Source organism: Orcinus orca, chromosome 13, assembly GCF_937001465.1.
Source record: "Orcinus orca chromosome 13, mOrcOrc1.1, whole genome shotgun sequence".
Lineage (NCBI taxonomy): Eukaryota > Metazoa > Chordata > Mammalia > Artiodactyla > Delphinidae > Orcinus > Orcinus orca.
Genome location: NC_064571.1, coordinates 25,392,770 through 25,408,746, shown reverse-complemented (window position 1 = coordinate 25,408,746; position 15,977 = coordinate 25,392,770). Strand labels below are relative to the sequence as shown.

At 41.1% G+C, this 15,977-nt stretch overlaps 1 protein-coding gene and 1 non-coding gene across 2 annotated transcripts in view; both read right to left on the bottom strand.

Annotated features, from left to right (window-relative positions):
• M1AP (meiosis 1 associated protein) overlaps nucleotides 1-2,443 on the bottom strand; it is a 58,628-nt gene extending 56,185 nt beyond the window's left edge. The window contains exon 1 of the mRNA XM_012535648.3: nucleotides 2,148-2,443. Within this exon, the coding sequence (XP_012391102.3) occupies nucleotides 2,148-2,387 (240 nt within the window). The 5' untranslated portion in view covers nucleotides 2,388-2,443. The remainder of the gene's footprint in view (nucleotides 1-2,147) is intronic.
• A 6,708-nt stretch (nucleotides 2,444-9,151) lies between these two features.
• Nucleotides 9,152-9,260, bottom strand: LOC117195609 (U6 spliceosomal RNA). Its single transcript, XR_004475367.1, has one exon. It is a non-coding gene; the product is annotated as a U6 spliceosomal RNA (small nuclear RNA).
• Between the last annotated feature and the right edge of the window lie 6,717 nt (nucleotides 9,261-15,977).

The following is a 15,977-nucleotide window of genomic DNA, read 5'->3' as shown; positions in this document are numbered from 1 at the left end:
TCCTTTAGCCATTCTGTTAAGGTAGGTCTGATGGTGACAAATTCTCTTAGTTTTCCTTCATCTGAGAATCTTGATTTCTGATTCATTCCTTAAGGATATTTTCACTGGATACAGAGTTCTAGGTTAACAGTTCTTTTCTTTCAGCATTTGAAAAATGTGATACTTCCTCTGGGCTTCGTGGTCTCTAATGAAAAGAATCTATCATTACTTGATTGTTTCTCCCTTATAGGTAAGGTGTCAGTGTCCCGCTCTCAAGAGTCTTTCTTTGTCTTTAGTTTTTAGAATTTTGATTATGATGTGTCTTAGAATGGATTTCTTGGCGTTTATTCTGTTTGGGGCTCCACCAGCCTCTTGAATCTTTAGGTTTATAACTTTTGCCAAATTTGGGAAACTTTCAGTGATTATTTCTTTAAATATTTGTCCAGCTCCACCCTCCTGTCCCTTTCCTCTTGGACTGTGATGACATAAATGTTAGCTCTTCGTTATAGTCTCACAGATCCCTGTGGCTTTGCTAATTTTTTTTTTCAAGTCTCTTTTCTCTCTGTTGCTGAGATTGGGTAATTTTTATTCTGTTTTCAAGTTCCTCTGTCCTCTCCATTTTTCCCATCCATAGTAGATTTTTGTTTCTAAAATTATGGGTATTGCATTTTTCAGCCTAAAATTTCTATTTGGTTTTTCTTTATGCTTCTATTTCTTTGGTGAGACTTTATATTTTTCCATTTGTGCAAGCATGTTCATAACTGCTTGTTGGAATATTTTTATGATGGCTGCTTCAAAAGCGTTTTCAGATAATTCTAACACCTGTGTCATCTCAGTGTTGGTGTCTGTTGTCTTCTGATTCAAGTTGGGATTTTCCTGGTTCTTGATAATCATGAGTGATTTTTTTTTTTGTATTCTGGACATTTTGGGTATTATGCTGTAAGACTCTGGATCTTGTTTAAATCTTCTGCTTTAGTAGGCCTATTTTGACACTGCACCAATGGGGGAAGTGAAGTTTCCACATAATTACTGTCAGGTTGGGGTGTGACTCTATTTGGCCTCTAATTACATCCCAGAAGGGAGGGTGCCTTGTTATCTCTGGGTGGGGGTGGATGTTCAGGTGCCTCATATGCCCCCCCACTGACACCCTGGGGGTAGGTAAGCTTCACTACCATTAAGCTTTCCACTAGGAAAAATGTCCTAAAAGTCCTTGTTTCCCACTAGGTCTTCACTGACACCATCCTGCCTTGGAGATAAAAAGATGCCTCACTGCCACGTCCCACATGGCCTCCTCTGACACCACCTCAATAGGGAGGCGGAGAGATAGAAACCTTGTTAATGTTGGATGGGTTGGAGGGCGTCTAGGCTCCCACATGGCTTCCATGGACACTATGTGGGAGGAGGTCTTATTCACACCAGGTAGGAATCAAAGTCCTGGCTCTCCATGAGGTCTTTTCTGACTATCCCAACAGCATGGCTGCCTCAGGAAGAGGATTTACTAGAACCTCTGAAGTCTTTCCCAGCCCTGAGATTCTGAACTTTGTAAAGGGCAGAAAGTGAAGATCTGAATTTGTTTGAGGAGGAAAAGAGATAGCTGTCTATGTGTGAGAGAGCTTTGTAAAAGCATTGCCCTTAGCCCAGCCTTTGCCTTCTGAAACCCTAGGGGGAGTTTCACCTGAGTCCTATATGGAAGTATAGAGAAAAAATATTTCCATATTTCTGCACAGTTGGGGCTTTCTGAGCAAAAAAACCTGGAACCTGGGTTAAAGGAAAAGTCTTAGAAACTTAAAGGGAGATAGAGCAGCCAGAGACCTCCAAAGAAATTTAGAGATTTACTTCCCCGTGTTTACATTTCAAAGAGGGATGAAAGAGGTCAGTTGCTTATATTCCAAAGGACTGTAAATGCCAAATTTTCTCTCTCTCTCTCAGGAGTGGAGGTGGGGGGTAAGATGTGGCCTATATATACTCCCATATTAATAATTTTGGGTTTCCTCTTCTGCAGTACAAATCCCCCATGTGTAGGATGACATCGGGCTCTTTCTGTTGCCTGTGGGGTATTGGGTATGGGGAATGGGCACAGTTATTACTGTAAGAATAAAAACTGTGATCTCTGCTCCAGAAACCTCATATCTGCTTTCAGGATAAAATGAACAAGTAGATATACTCACCACAAAGGGGAGGATGCACTCGTGCTGATTTTGTACAATGTATAAGCTGAAGAGGGACATGCGGCTGGGGCCCATCAAGCTGCAGGCTAGAGAGAAAAAATTCTGCAGAGCCTCACAGAGGTTGGAGCAGAGGTCAGCCCAGGATGGTAGAGCGATATGCATAATGAGGAGCCTTGGAGGTTGCTGGTAAATCTGTGTGGAATTAGATGGCCCTTTACTAGTAGTTTGCCCATGATACATGGCAGCCAGACCAGGGGTGGAACTGTAGCCACCACTTAGATATTCTCTACACCTATAGGGAAGAAAAGAGAAATCATTGGCTTTCATAAAACTGAAAGTTGAAACAATGAACACAGGTCTAGGGGACTAAGTCCAGACAAGAGTCAAACTAGGTACTAACTCAAGCTTCTCTACGCTATCCCATCTTAACAGCTGCCAAGGGATCTAGATGTTTGCCTATAATGTAAGGCTGAGAATGCTTAAGAGATGTTGAGTGGAACTAATCAAAAAGTCAAACTTCGGTCTCAAAGTAAGCTATCTGCCCTCATGACTTTGTTTATTTTTTTCTTTTTCTTTTTTTCCTGTACGCGGGCCTCTCACTGTTGTGGCCTCTCCCATTGCGGAGCACAGGTTCCGGACGCGCAGGCTCAGCGGCCATGGCTCACGGGCCCAGCCGCTCCACGGCATGTGGGATCTTCACGGACCGGGGCACGAACCTGTGTCCCCTGCATCGGCAGGCGGACTCTCAACCACTGCGCCACCAGGGAAGCCCCAACATTGTTCTTTAAATGGGGTAAAAGGCAGCTCTCTCCCTTATATTGTCAAACATGATCAATTAAGGCACCTGATGTGTCTGGGCATAGTCCTAAGCAGCACCTATTTGTGATCCTATGCTCCCCACTTTTGACAAGAATGCCCACTTATTGGTGTCCCCCTGCAAACCGGTTAAATCTCGGCCTTGAACCACCAAAGGCCATCAAGTTACCCCCTTACCAAAAACCCTTCAATGGCTTCCAATTACACTTGGAACAAAATCTGAAATCCCTACCCTGGCTCCGAAATTCTGCATGTGTCTCCTACCCAACTCTCCATCCTCCTGCCATGCCCTACCTGGCCAACCCCCCCTCCCATCCTCCACCCTCCTAGCCCCTGGCGCGCCCTTCAGCTCCACAAAGGCAGCTGGCCTCTTGCTGTGGAAGAGCAAAAAAGATTTTCGTGGGCCCTTCAATTTCATTTCCGCCCCCCTCACGTAAGGAAAAACATAAAACAAAACCCCTTTTCTTCGGCCCTAAGGTTTCACTGTTTTCTTTTGTCTTCACAAGTTAATATATTTCACGCTCCCCCCCCCCCCCAAAGTGTCTTGGGCCCTCAGCACGACGCCTACGCTGCCTGACGGATTGGCCACCCAGCCCCCAGGCCCGGGAGAGTCGGCGTAGGAGACTCGGCTCTGCCGCTCCATCCTCAGAACCGCTTGCGGAGGGCGGGCTCGGACGCGGCGGACCTGGGCGTCCGGGCGTCAGGCCTCCCCGGCAGCTGCCCGTGTCTGCTCGCCAACACCCTCCCCGCCAACACCCTCTTGAGGGCCGGCCCGAGATCGCCCCAAGTCCTTCCTGCGAGGCGCTGCCCGTGGCCGTCCTCCCCGCCTGCGGCCCTCAGCCCTGCTCCTACCCTTTTCTTCGCGAAGGCAATGGCGCGGCTACCTGGCCCTTCCGGCTCTCCACGTCCGCCTGCACTGCGAGGGCGCCCCCCTCAGGCCGGGCGGCTCATTGCGGGCTCCGCCTCAGGGTCCACCTCAGGCTGCACCTCAGGCCCGCCTTCTTCAAGGCCTGGGTGCCAGGGGAGCAACCCTTCCTTGGTGCTAAGGTAGAGTTTTGGATTTCTGTTGAGAATATTATGCTAAACCTGACATTTCGTCAAGCTACCCCTGCCCCATGAAGCATTCCAGTGGTACCCCCATCATGTTCCTGGGCTTAACCTTTCTCTTCCACGTCATTCATTCACTCATTCAGTCAGTCACTGTTTTTTTCTTCCAACTTTATTGAAATATAATTGACATACAGTACTGTATACGTTTAAGGTGTACAGCATAATGCTTTGACTTATATACATCGTGAAAGTTTTACCACAATAAGTTTACTGAACATCCATCATCTCACATAGATGTGAAATTAAAGAAATAAACAACATTTTTTTCTTGTGATGAGAGCTCTTAGGATTTACTCTCTTAACAACTTTAATATATAACATACAGCAGTGTTATTTATATTGTACATTACATCCCTAGCACTTATTTATCTTATAACTGGAAGTTTGTACCTTTTGACTGCCTTTATCCACCACCTCCCACCCCCACCCGCCTCCAGCTCTGGTAACCACTAATCTGAGCTCTTCTGTATGAGTGTGTTTCTGTGTTTTGGAAGTATAATTGACCTTCAACACTATGTTAGTTCCTGTTACACAACATAGTGATTTGGTATTTCTATACATTTCAAACTGAACACCACAATACATCTAGTTACCATCTCTCACTGTAGAAAGATATTACATAGTTATTGAGTATTCCCCACACTGTGCATTTCATACTTGTAACTCATTTATTTTGCAACTGGAAGTTTCTACCTGTTACTCTCCCTCACCAATTTCTTTCCATGCCCCCCACCCCCCTCACCTCTGGCAACCACCTGTGTGTTCTCTGTATCTATAACTCTGTTTCTGTTGTATTATGGTTGGTTGTTCATTTGTTTTGTTTTTTAGGTTCCACATATAAGTGAAATCATAAAATGTTTGTAGTTCTCTGTCTGACAATATTTCACTTAGCCTAATACCCTCTAGGTGCATCCATGTTGTTTCAAGTGGCAAGATTTCATTCCTTTTTATGGCTGAATAATATTCCATTGTATATATGTGTGTGTATATCTATCTATCTATATAGATAGATATCTATATATGGCATCTTCTTTATCCATTCATCTATTGATGGGCTGTTAGGTTGCTGCCATATCTCGGCTATTGTAAATAATGCTACAATGAACATAGAGATGCATATATCTTTTCTACTTAGTGTTTTCATCTTCTTCAGACAAATACTCAGGAGTGGAATTGCTGGATTGTATGGTAGTTCTATTTTTTCTTTGTTGAGGAATCTCCATACTGTTTTCCATAGTGCCTGCACCAATTTACATTCCTACCAACAGTGTATAAATGTTCTCTTTTGTCCACATCCTTGCCAACACTTGTTATTTGTTGTCTTTTTGATAATAGCCATATTGATAGGTGTCAGGTGACATCTCGTTGTGATTTCGATTTGCATATCCCTGATATTAATAATCTTTTTAAAAAAATAAATTTATTTATTTATTTATTTTTGGCTGCATTGGGTCTTCGTTGCTGTGCATGGGCTTTCTCTAGTTGTGGTGAGTGGGGCCTACTCTTTGTTGTGGTGCATGGGCTTCTCATTGTGGTGGTTTCTCTAGTTGTGGAACATGGGCTCTAGGTGCATGCTTCTGTAGCTGTGGCTCGAAGGCTCTAGAGCACAGGCTCAATAGTTGTGATGCACGGGCTTAGTTGCTCTGTGGTGTGTGGGATCTTCCTGGACCAGGGCTCGAACCCATGTCTCTTGCATTGGCAGGCAGATTCTTAACCACTGCACCACTAGGGAAGCCCAATATTAATAATCTTGAGCATCTTTTCATGTGCCTGTTGCCCATCTGTATGTCTTCTTTGGAAGAATGTCTATTTAGGTCCTCTGCTATTTTTTTTTTCTCTGCCCATTTTTTAGCTGGACTGTTTTTTTGATATTGATTTGTATATTTTGAATATTATTCTCTTATCAGATATATTATTTCCAAATATCTCCCATTTAGTAGGTGCCCTTTCTGTTTTGTTAATACTTTTCTTTGCTCTGCAAAAGCTTGTCAGTTTACTGTAAAAGATTTTCAGTTTGCTGTAGTCCCATTTGTTTATTTTTGCTTTTGTTTCCCTTGTCTGAGGAGACGTATACAAAAAAATTGCTGAGATTGAAGTCAAAGAGCATACTGCCTGTGTTTTCTTCTAGAAGTTTTATGGTTTCATATCTTATATTTAAGTCTTTAATCTATTTTGAAATTACTTTTGTGCATGGTGTGAGAGAGTAATCCAGTTTGATTCTTTTGCATGTAGCTATCCAGTTTTCCCAGCACCATTTGTTGAAGAGACTGTCTTTTCCCCATCATATAGTCTTGCTTTTTTTGTCATAGATTAATTGCCCATATAAGTGTGACTTCATTTCTGGGCTCTCTATTCTGTTCCATTGACCTATGAGATTGTTTTTCTGCCAGTACAATACTGTTTTGATGACTGTAGCTTTGTAGTATAGTTTGAAATCAGGGATCATGATATCTCCAGCTTTGCTCTTTTTTCTCAAGATTGTTTTGGCTCTTCAGGGTCTTTTGTGATTCCAGACAAATTTTAGAATTATATTGGTAGGGATTGCATTGAATCTGTAGCTTGCCTTGGGTAGTGTGGTCATTTTAACAATATTAATTCTTCCAATCCATTAACATGGTATATCTTTCCATCTGTTTGTGTAGTCTTCAATTTCTTTCATCACTGTCTAATAGTTTTCCAAGTACAGGTCTTTTACTTCCTTAGTTAGATTTATTCCTAGGTATTTTATTCTTTTTGATGTAGTGGTAAATGGGATTTTTTTCTTAATCTTTCTGATACAGTAGTTTGTTCTTAGTGTATGGACATGCAACTGATTTCTGTATATTAATCTTTATCCTGAAACTTTACTGCAACAGTGATGAGCTCTAGTAGTTTTTTGTTGGCATCTTGAGGATGTTCTATATATAGCAGCATGTTATGTGCAAACAGTGACAGTTTTACTTCTTCCTTTCCAATTTGGATTACTTTAATTTCCTTTTCTTGCCTGATTGCTATTGCTAGGGTTTCCAATACTATGTTGAATAAAAGTGGCAAAAGCAGACATCCTTGTCTTGTTCCTGATCTTAGAGGAAATGCTTCCATCTTTCCACCATTGAGAATGATGTTAGTTGTGGGCTTATCATGTATGGCCTTTATTATGTTGAGATATGTTCCCTTTATATGCACTTTGATGAGAGTTTTTTTATAATTTCTTTTTTCAGTTTATTTTATTTATTTTCTTAATCAATTAATTTATTATTTTTCAATGAGAGTTTTTTTTATCATGAATAGATGTTTACTTTTGTCAAACTTTTTCTGCATCTATTGAGGTGATCATATGATTTTTATTCTTCAATTTATGAATTTGGTGTATCACATTGATTAAGTTGTGAGTATTGAGTTATCCTTGCATCCCTGGAAAAAATCCCACTTGATCATGGTGTATGATCCTTTTAATGTATTGCTGAATTCAATTTCCTATTATTTCATTCAGGATTTTTGCATCTATGTTCATCAGTGATATTGGCCTGTAAGTTTCTCTTTTTTTGGTGATATCTTTGTCTAGTTTTGGTATCAGGGTGATGCCTGATTTGTAGAATGAGTTTGGAAGCATTTCTTCCTCTGCAATTTTTTCGACTAGTTTGAGAAGGATAGTTGTTAACTCTTCTCTAAATTCTCTTCTCTAAGAATTCTCCTGTGAAGCCATTTGGTCCTGGACTTATTTTGGGGGTGAGTTGTTTTGTTACTGATTCAATTTCATTACTGGTAATTAGCCTGTTCATATTTTCTATTTCTTCCTGGTTTACTCTTGGGAGATTGTACATTTCTAGGAATTTGTCCATTTCTTCTAGGTTGTCCATTTTATTGGTGTATAATTGTTCGTTGTAATTGCTTATGATTCTTTGTGTTTATGTGGTGTCAGTTGTATCTTCTCCTTTTTCATTTCAGATTTTATTGATTTGGGCCTTCTCTCTTTTTTTCTTGACAAGTCTGGCTAAATGTTTACCAATTTTGTTTATCTTTTCAAAGAACCAGATCTTAGTTTCACTAACTTTTTTCTTTTTAGTTTCTATTGCATTTATTTCTGCCCTATCTTTATGATTTCCTTCTATTAACTTTGGTCTTTGTTTATACTTCTTTTTCTAGCTCCTTTGGGTGTTAGGTTAGGTTGTTTATTTGAGCTTTTTTTGTTTCCTGAGGTAGGTTTGTATCACTGTAAACTTCCCTCTTGGAACTGCTTTTGCTGCATCTCATAGATTTTGTGTTGTTGTACTTTTATTTACATTTGTCTCCAAGTTTTTAAAAAATTTCTTCAGTGATCCATTGGTTGTTTTGTAGCATATTGTTTAGCTTCCATGTGTTTGCATTTTTTTTCTTGTCTCATAGCATTGTGGTCAGAAAAGATGCTTGATATGATTTCAATTTTCTTAAATTTACTGAGGCTTGTTTTGTGTCCTGGCATGTGATATACCCTGGAGACTATTCCCTGTGTACTTGAAAAGAATGTGTATTTTGCTGCTTTTGGATGCAATGCTCTCTATATATCAATTAAGTGCATCTGATATAATGTGTCACTTAAGGCTAGTGTTTCCTTATTGATTTTTTTGGGAGGGTCTGGATGATCTGTCCATTGATGTAACTGAGGTGTTAAAGTCCCCTACTATTATTGTGTTACTGTCAATTTCTACCTTTATGTCTGTTAATGTTTGCTTTATGGATTTAGGTGCTCCTATGTTGGGTGGATATATATTTACAATTTTTATATCTTCTTGGATTGATCCCTTGATCATTATGTAATGTCTTTCTTGTCTCTTGTTACAATCTGTTTTAAAGTCAGTTTTGTCTGAAATAAGTATTGCTACCCTGGCTTTCTTTCTCTTTTTTTTAATTTAAGTATATTTGATTTACAATGTTATGCCAATCTCTGCTGTACAGCAAAGTGACGCAGTTATAGACATATATACATTCTTTTTAAAATATTCTTTTCCATTATGGTCTACCCAGGAGATTGGATATAGTTCCCTGTGCTATACAGTAGAACCTTGTTGTTTATCCATTCTAAATGTAACAGTTTGCATCTACCAACCCCCAATTCCCAGAAAGATATGGAACGCTTCATGAATTTGTGTGTCATCCTTGCACAGGGGCCATGCTAATCTTCTCTGTATTGTTCTAATTTTAGTATATAGTGCTGCTGAAGTGAGCACTACCCTGGCTTTCCTTTAATTTCCATTTTCATGGAATACATTTTCCCATCCCCTTACTTTCAGTCTCTCTGTGTCTTTAGATCTAAAGTGAGTGTTCTGTAGGCAGCATATATATTGGTCTTGTTTTTGTATCCATTCAGGCACTGTGTTTGTTGATTGGAGCATTTAGTCCATTTACATTTAAGGTAATTATTGATGAGTATGTATTTATTGCCATTTTGTTCATTGTTTTTGTAGTTCTTATTTGTTCCTTTCTTCTTCTTTTGTTCTCTTGTGATTTGATAACTATCTTTAGTGTTGTGTTTGGATTTCTTTCTTCTTTCCAGGTGTGCATCTATTACAAGGTTTTGGTTTGTGGTTACTGTGTGTGTGTGTATACACACACACACACACACACACACACATATATATATTCATTTTAAGTTGCTGATCTCTTAAGGTCAAACACATTTTAACAACCCTGCATTTTTACTTCCCCCTCCATGTTTTACAGTTTTTGATATCATATTTTACATTTTTTGTTTCATGTATCCCTTAACTACTTATTGTGCATATAGATGACTTTACTATTTTTGTCATTTAACCTTCCTACTAGCTTTATATGTGATTGATTTACTACCTTTACTGTATATATGCCTTTATCAATGAGATTTTTCCTTTCATAACTTTCAAGTTTCTATTTGTGGCCTTTTCTTTTTCTCTTAGAGAAGTCCCTTTAACATTTCTTATAAAGCTGGTTTCACGGTGCTGAACTGTTCAGCTTTTGCTTGCCTGTAAAACATTTGATCTCTCCATTGAATCTAAATGAAAGCCTTTTTGGGTAGAGTATTCTTGGTTGTAGGTTTTCCCCTTTCATCACTTTAAATATATCATGCCACTACCGTTTGGCCTGCAGAGTTTCTGTTGAAAAATCAGCTGATACCCTCCCACCCTTTTTTTTGACCAGTAAAGAATTTTATTAAGGTAGAGGCCAAACAACTTGCTTCTTTTCACTTAGGAGACCAAAATTTTCACTTAGGAGACCAAAATTTAAGAATTCACTTAGGAGACCAAAATTTAAGAATTCTGTATATGAAAATTATTTTTAAACAATAGGCCAAAAAGAAGAAAATGAAGAAATAGTACTTTCAAATGGAAAAGGCATTTGAAAATTGCCATTTCCCCTCTTCATATAATACAAACTCATTTAAAATATTTTTCCAAATGTTTTACTATTAAAGATGTATATAAATTGTCTAACACATTTTTAGTTTTTTTTTTAACATCTTTATTGGAGTATACTTGCTTTACAATGGTGTGTTAGTTTCTGCTGTATAACAAAGTGAATCAACAATACATATACATATATCCCCATATCTCCTCCCTCTCGTGTTTCCCTCCCAGCCTCCCTATCCCACCCCTCTAGGTGGTCACAAAGCACCGAGCTGATCTCCCTGTGCTATGTGGCTGCTTCCCACTAGCTATATATTTTACATTTGGTAGTGTATATATGTCCATGCCACTCTCTCACTTTGTCCCAGCTTACCCTTCCCCCCTCCCCATGTCCTCAAGTCCATTCTCTATGTCTGCGTCTTTATTCCTGTCCTGCCCCTAGGTTCTTCAGAACCATTTTTTTTCCTTTTAGATTCCATGTATATGTGTTAGCATATGGTATTTGTTTTTCTATTTCTGACTTCACTCTGTATGACAGACTCTAGGTGCATCCACCTCACTACAAATAACTCAATTTTGTTTCTTTATATGGCTGAGTAATATTCCATTGTATATATGTGGCACATCTTCTCTATCCATTCATCTGTCAATGGACACTTAGGTTGCTTCCGTGTCCTGGCTATATTAAATAGACTTGCAATGAACATTGTGGTACATTACTCTTTTTGAATTATGGTTTTCTCAGGGTATATGCCCAGTAGTGGGATTGCTGGGTTGTGTGGTAGTGCTATTTTTAGTTTTTTAAGGAACCTCCATACTGTTCTCCAGAGTGGTTGTATCAATTTACATTCCCACCAACAGTGCACGAGGTTTCCCTTTTCTCCACACCCTCTCCAGCATTTATTGTTGTAGGTTTTTTTGATGATGGCCATTCTGACTGGTGTGAGGTGATACCTCATTGTAGTTTTGATTTGCATTTCTCTAATGATTAGCGATGTTGCGCATCCTTTCATGTGTTTGTTGGCAATCTGTATATCTTCTTTGGAGAAATGTCTATTTAAGTCTTCTGTCCATTTTTGGATTGGGTTGTTTGTTTTTTGATATTGAGCTGCATAAGCTACTTGTAAATTTTGGAGATTAATCCTCTGTCAGTCGCTTCATTTGCAAATATTTTCTCCCATTCTGAGGGTTGTCTTTTTATCTTGTTTATCGTTTCCTTTGCTGTGCAAAAGCTTTGAAGTTTCATTAGGTCTCATTTGTTTATTTTTATCTCCATTTCTCTAGGAGGTGGGTCAAAAAGGATCTTGCTGTGATTTATGTCATAGAGTGTTCTGCCTATGTTTTCCTCTAAGAGTTTTATAGTGTCTGGCCTTACATTTAGGTCTTTAATCCATTTTGAGTTTATTTTTGTGTATGGTGTTACGGACTGTTCTAATTTCATTCTTTTATATGTAGCTGTCCAGTTTTCTCAGCACCACTTATTGAAGAGGCTGTCTTTTCTCCATTGTATATTCTTGCCTCTTTTATCAAAAATAAGGTTACCAGGGCTTCCCTGGTGGTGCAGTGGTTGAGAGTCCATCTGCCAATGCAGGGGACACAGGTTCCTGCCCCAGTCTGGGAAGATCCCACATGCCATGGAGCGGCTGGGCCCGTGAGCCATGGCCACTGAGCCTGTGTGTCTGGAGCCTGTGCTCTGCAGTGGGAGAGGCCACAACAGTGAGAGGCCTGCGTACTGCAAAAAAACACAAAAAACAAAAAAACAAAATTAAAAAAAATAAGGCAACCATATGTGTGTGGGTTTATCTCCGGGTTTTCTATCCTGTACCATTGATCTGTATTTCTGTTTCTGTGCCAGTACCATACTGTCTTGATTACTGTAACTTTGTAGTATAGTCTGAAGTCTGGGAGCCTGATTCCTCCAGCTCTGTTTTTCTTTCTCAAGATTGCTTTGGCTATTCGGGGTCTTTTGTGTTTCCAAAATTGTGAAATTTTTTGTTCTAGTTCTGTGAAAAATGCCCTTGGTAGTTTGATAGGGATTGCATTGAATCTGTAGATTCTTTGGCTAGTATAGTCATTTTCACAATGTTGATTCTTCCAATCCAAGAACATGGTATATCTTTCCATCTGTTTGTACCATCTTTAATTTCTTTCATCAGTGTCTTATCGTTTTCTGCATACAGGTCTTTTGTTTCTTTAGGTAGGTTTATTCCTAGGTATTTTATTCTTTTTGTTGCAATGGTAAATGGGCGTGTTTCCTGAATTTTTCTTTCAGATTTTTCATCATTAGTGTATAGGAATGCAAGAGATTTCTGTGCATTAATTTTGTATCCTGCTATTACCAAATTCATTGATTAGCTCTAGTAGTTTTCTGGTAGTATCTTTAGGATTCTCTATGTATATTATCATGTCATCTGCAAACAGTGTCATAAGCTGATACCCTTATGGGAGTTCCCTCATATGTAACTTGGTGCTTTTCCCTTGCTGCTTTTTTTTTTTTAAGATTTTTTTTGATATGGACCATTTTAAAAGTCTTTATTGAATTTGTCTCAACATTGCTTCTATGTTCTGGTTTTTTGGCCCCAAGGCACTTGGGATCTAGCTCCCCAACCAGGGATTGAACCCACATCCCCTGCATTGGAAGACAAAGTCTTAATGACTGGACCACAAGGTAAGTCCCTCCCTTGCTGCTTTTAATATTCTCTGTTTATCTTTAATTTTTGCCATTTTAATTACAATGCTTCTTGGTGTGATCCTCTTTGAGCTGATCCTGTTTGGGAGTCTTTGTGCTTCCTGGACCTAGATGTCTGTTTCCTTTCCCAGGAAGGGAAATTTTCAACTATTAGGTCTTCGGATATGTTATCTGCCCTTTTCTCTCTCTCTTCTCCTTCTGGGACCCCTATAATGTGAATGTTACTATCCTTGATGTTGTCTTAGAGGTCTCTTAAACTGTCCTGACTTATTTTTATTCTTTTTTTCTGTTCAGCCTCAGTGATTTCTTCTACTCTGTCTTCCAGCTCACTGATCCATTCTTCTGTACCACTGAATTTACTGTTGATTACTTCTAGTGTATTTTTCATTTCAGTTATTGTATTCTTCATGTATATTTGGTTGTTCTTTATATTTGCTAACTCTTTGTTTAAAACTTTTAACTTCTCATTCTGTTCATCCAATCCTTTCCTGGGTTCTTTGAACATCTTTATGATCATTACCTTGAACTATTTATTGGGTAGATTGTCTGTCTTCACTTCACTCAGTTCTTCTTCTGGGGTTTTATCGTGTTCCTTTGGAACATATTCCTATGTCACCTCATTTTGCCTAGTTTGCTGTTTTTATTTCTGTGTATGTGGTAGGTTGGTTATATTTCCCAACGTTGGAGAAGTGGCTTTTTGTAGAGACCTCCTATGCATCCCAGCAGCAACTGCCCTCTGGTCACCAGAGTTATGCTCTGGTGTGCCCCCTATTTGTGCTGCATGGGTCCTTCTGTTGGGCAGACTATTGTGGGCATCCTGATAGGTGTGGCTGGCCCCCACTCTAGTTGGTTGCCAGGCTTGAATTGTGCATAGGCGGCCACTGGTGGGTGAGGCCAGGTTCTGGAGTGGGTGGTTGCAGGGCTGGAAGGGGGGTTTCCTGGATCTAGTGTCAGCCTGCTGGTGGGTGGGGCTGGGCCTCAGGGTGTCCCAGGTCTAGTGCTGGGTCACTGGTTGGTGGAACCAGGTTCCTGGGTCTCTGATTGCAGGGCCCTGTTGGTGGGAGGGTCCCAGAGCTGGTGTTGGGCTGCTCATGGGCAGGGCTGGATCCTGGAGTGGCTGACAAAAGAGCCCATGATGTCCCAGTGCTTGTGTTGGCCTGCTGATGGGCAGGGCTCGAGTCCAGAGTCCTGGGGCTGGTGCCTGCCTACTGGTGCATGGGCTGGGTCCTGATATGGCAGGCTGAGAGGCTGAGTTCCTGCACTGGTGGTGGAGTGGAGCCAGGTCCTGGGGTCTCTGGGTTCAGGTCTTTGGGTCCTGGAATTGGTATCAGCCCACTGGTGGGCAGGGCCAAGGCCAAGGGGTCCTGGGGTTGGTGCCTACCCACTGGTGGGTGAGGCTGGCCACCGGGCTAGTGCCAGCCTACTGATAGACAGAGCCATGTCCCAGGGTCTCTGGCTGCAGGGCCTTGGGGGGTTCTGGGGCTAGTGCCAGCACACTCGTGTTCAGGGCCTGGTCCTGGGCCCTCTAGTGGACAGAACTGTGTCCAGGGGTGGTTGCAGGCTCAAAGGGTCTTAAGGCAGCAGTCAGGCTGGTGGGTGGGGCTGTGTCTCCACCTGGCTAATTGCTTGGCCTGACACATCCTAGTACTGGTGCCAAAAGGCTGGTGGGTGGGGCAGGATCTTGGTGCTAATAAATTGGAGGGCAGATTCCAAAATGGCACTTGGTAGCACCAGTGTCCACATGGTAGAATGAGCTCCCCAAAATGTCTGCTGCCAGTGTCTATGTCTCCTGTTGCCTCCAGCATCTCAGGGAGGCTCTCCAAGATCAGCAGGTGGGTCTGACTCAGGATACTTTCTTTTTTAAAATAATTAATTAATTTTTGGCTGCATTGGGTCTTCAGTGCTGTGCGTGGGCTTTCTTTAGTTGTAGCGAGCAGGGGCTACTCTTTGTTGCAGAGCACGGGTTCTAGGCGTGAGCACTTCAGTAGTTGTGGCACGCATGCTCTAGAGCGCAGGCCCAGTAGTTGCAGTACACGGGCTTAGCTGTTCCATGGCACATGGGATCTTCCTAGACCAGGGCTCGAACCTGTGTCCCCTGCATTGGTAGGTGGATTCTTAACCCCTGTGCCACCAGGAAAGTCCCAGTATACTTTCAAATTACTGCTTCTGCCCTGGGTCCCAGAGCACGTGAGATTTTGTGTGCATCATTTAAGAATAGAGTCTCTATTTCCCACAGCCCTCTGGTTCTCCTGAAAGTAAGCCCTGCTAGCCTTCAAGGCCAAATGTTTTGGGGGCTCATCTTCCCAGTGCAGGACCCCTGGGCTGGTGAGCCTGATGCGGGGCTTGGACCACTTGCTACTTGGGCAGGATCTGAGAACCTCTGCTATTGTAATTATCCTCCTGTTTGTGGGTCACCCACTCAGGAATATGGGTCTTGACTATACTGCATCTCCGTCCCTTCTACACGTCTTGTTGTGGTTCCTTCTTTATATCTCTAGTTGTAGAAGATCTTTTCCACTAGTCTTCTAGTTTTTCTCATCAATAGTTGCTCTGTAAATAGTTGTAATCTTGATGTGCCCAGGGGAGAAGGTGAGCTCAGAGTCTTCCTACTCTACCATCTTTGCCACTCCCCTAGTATAAGTCAGTCACTCTTTTATTCAATAAATATCTGTTGAGGGCAAACTATGTGTCAGGCACTGTGCTAGGACTGGGATATTGTGGACACACAAATAATGGTCCTTGCCTTCATGGAAGTTAGAGTCTGCCCTCAGAAAGCTCTTTTAAGTCTTTTTCAAACTTCTACATTCCAAGAGGATCTGCCCCTTCTCTACTCATACTCATTTTCATTTACTTGCTGTTGATTCCTATAGTACCTCT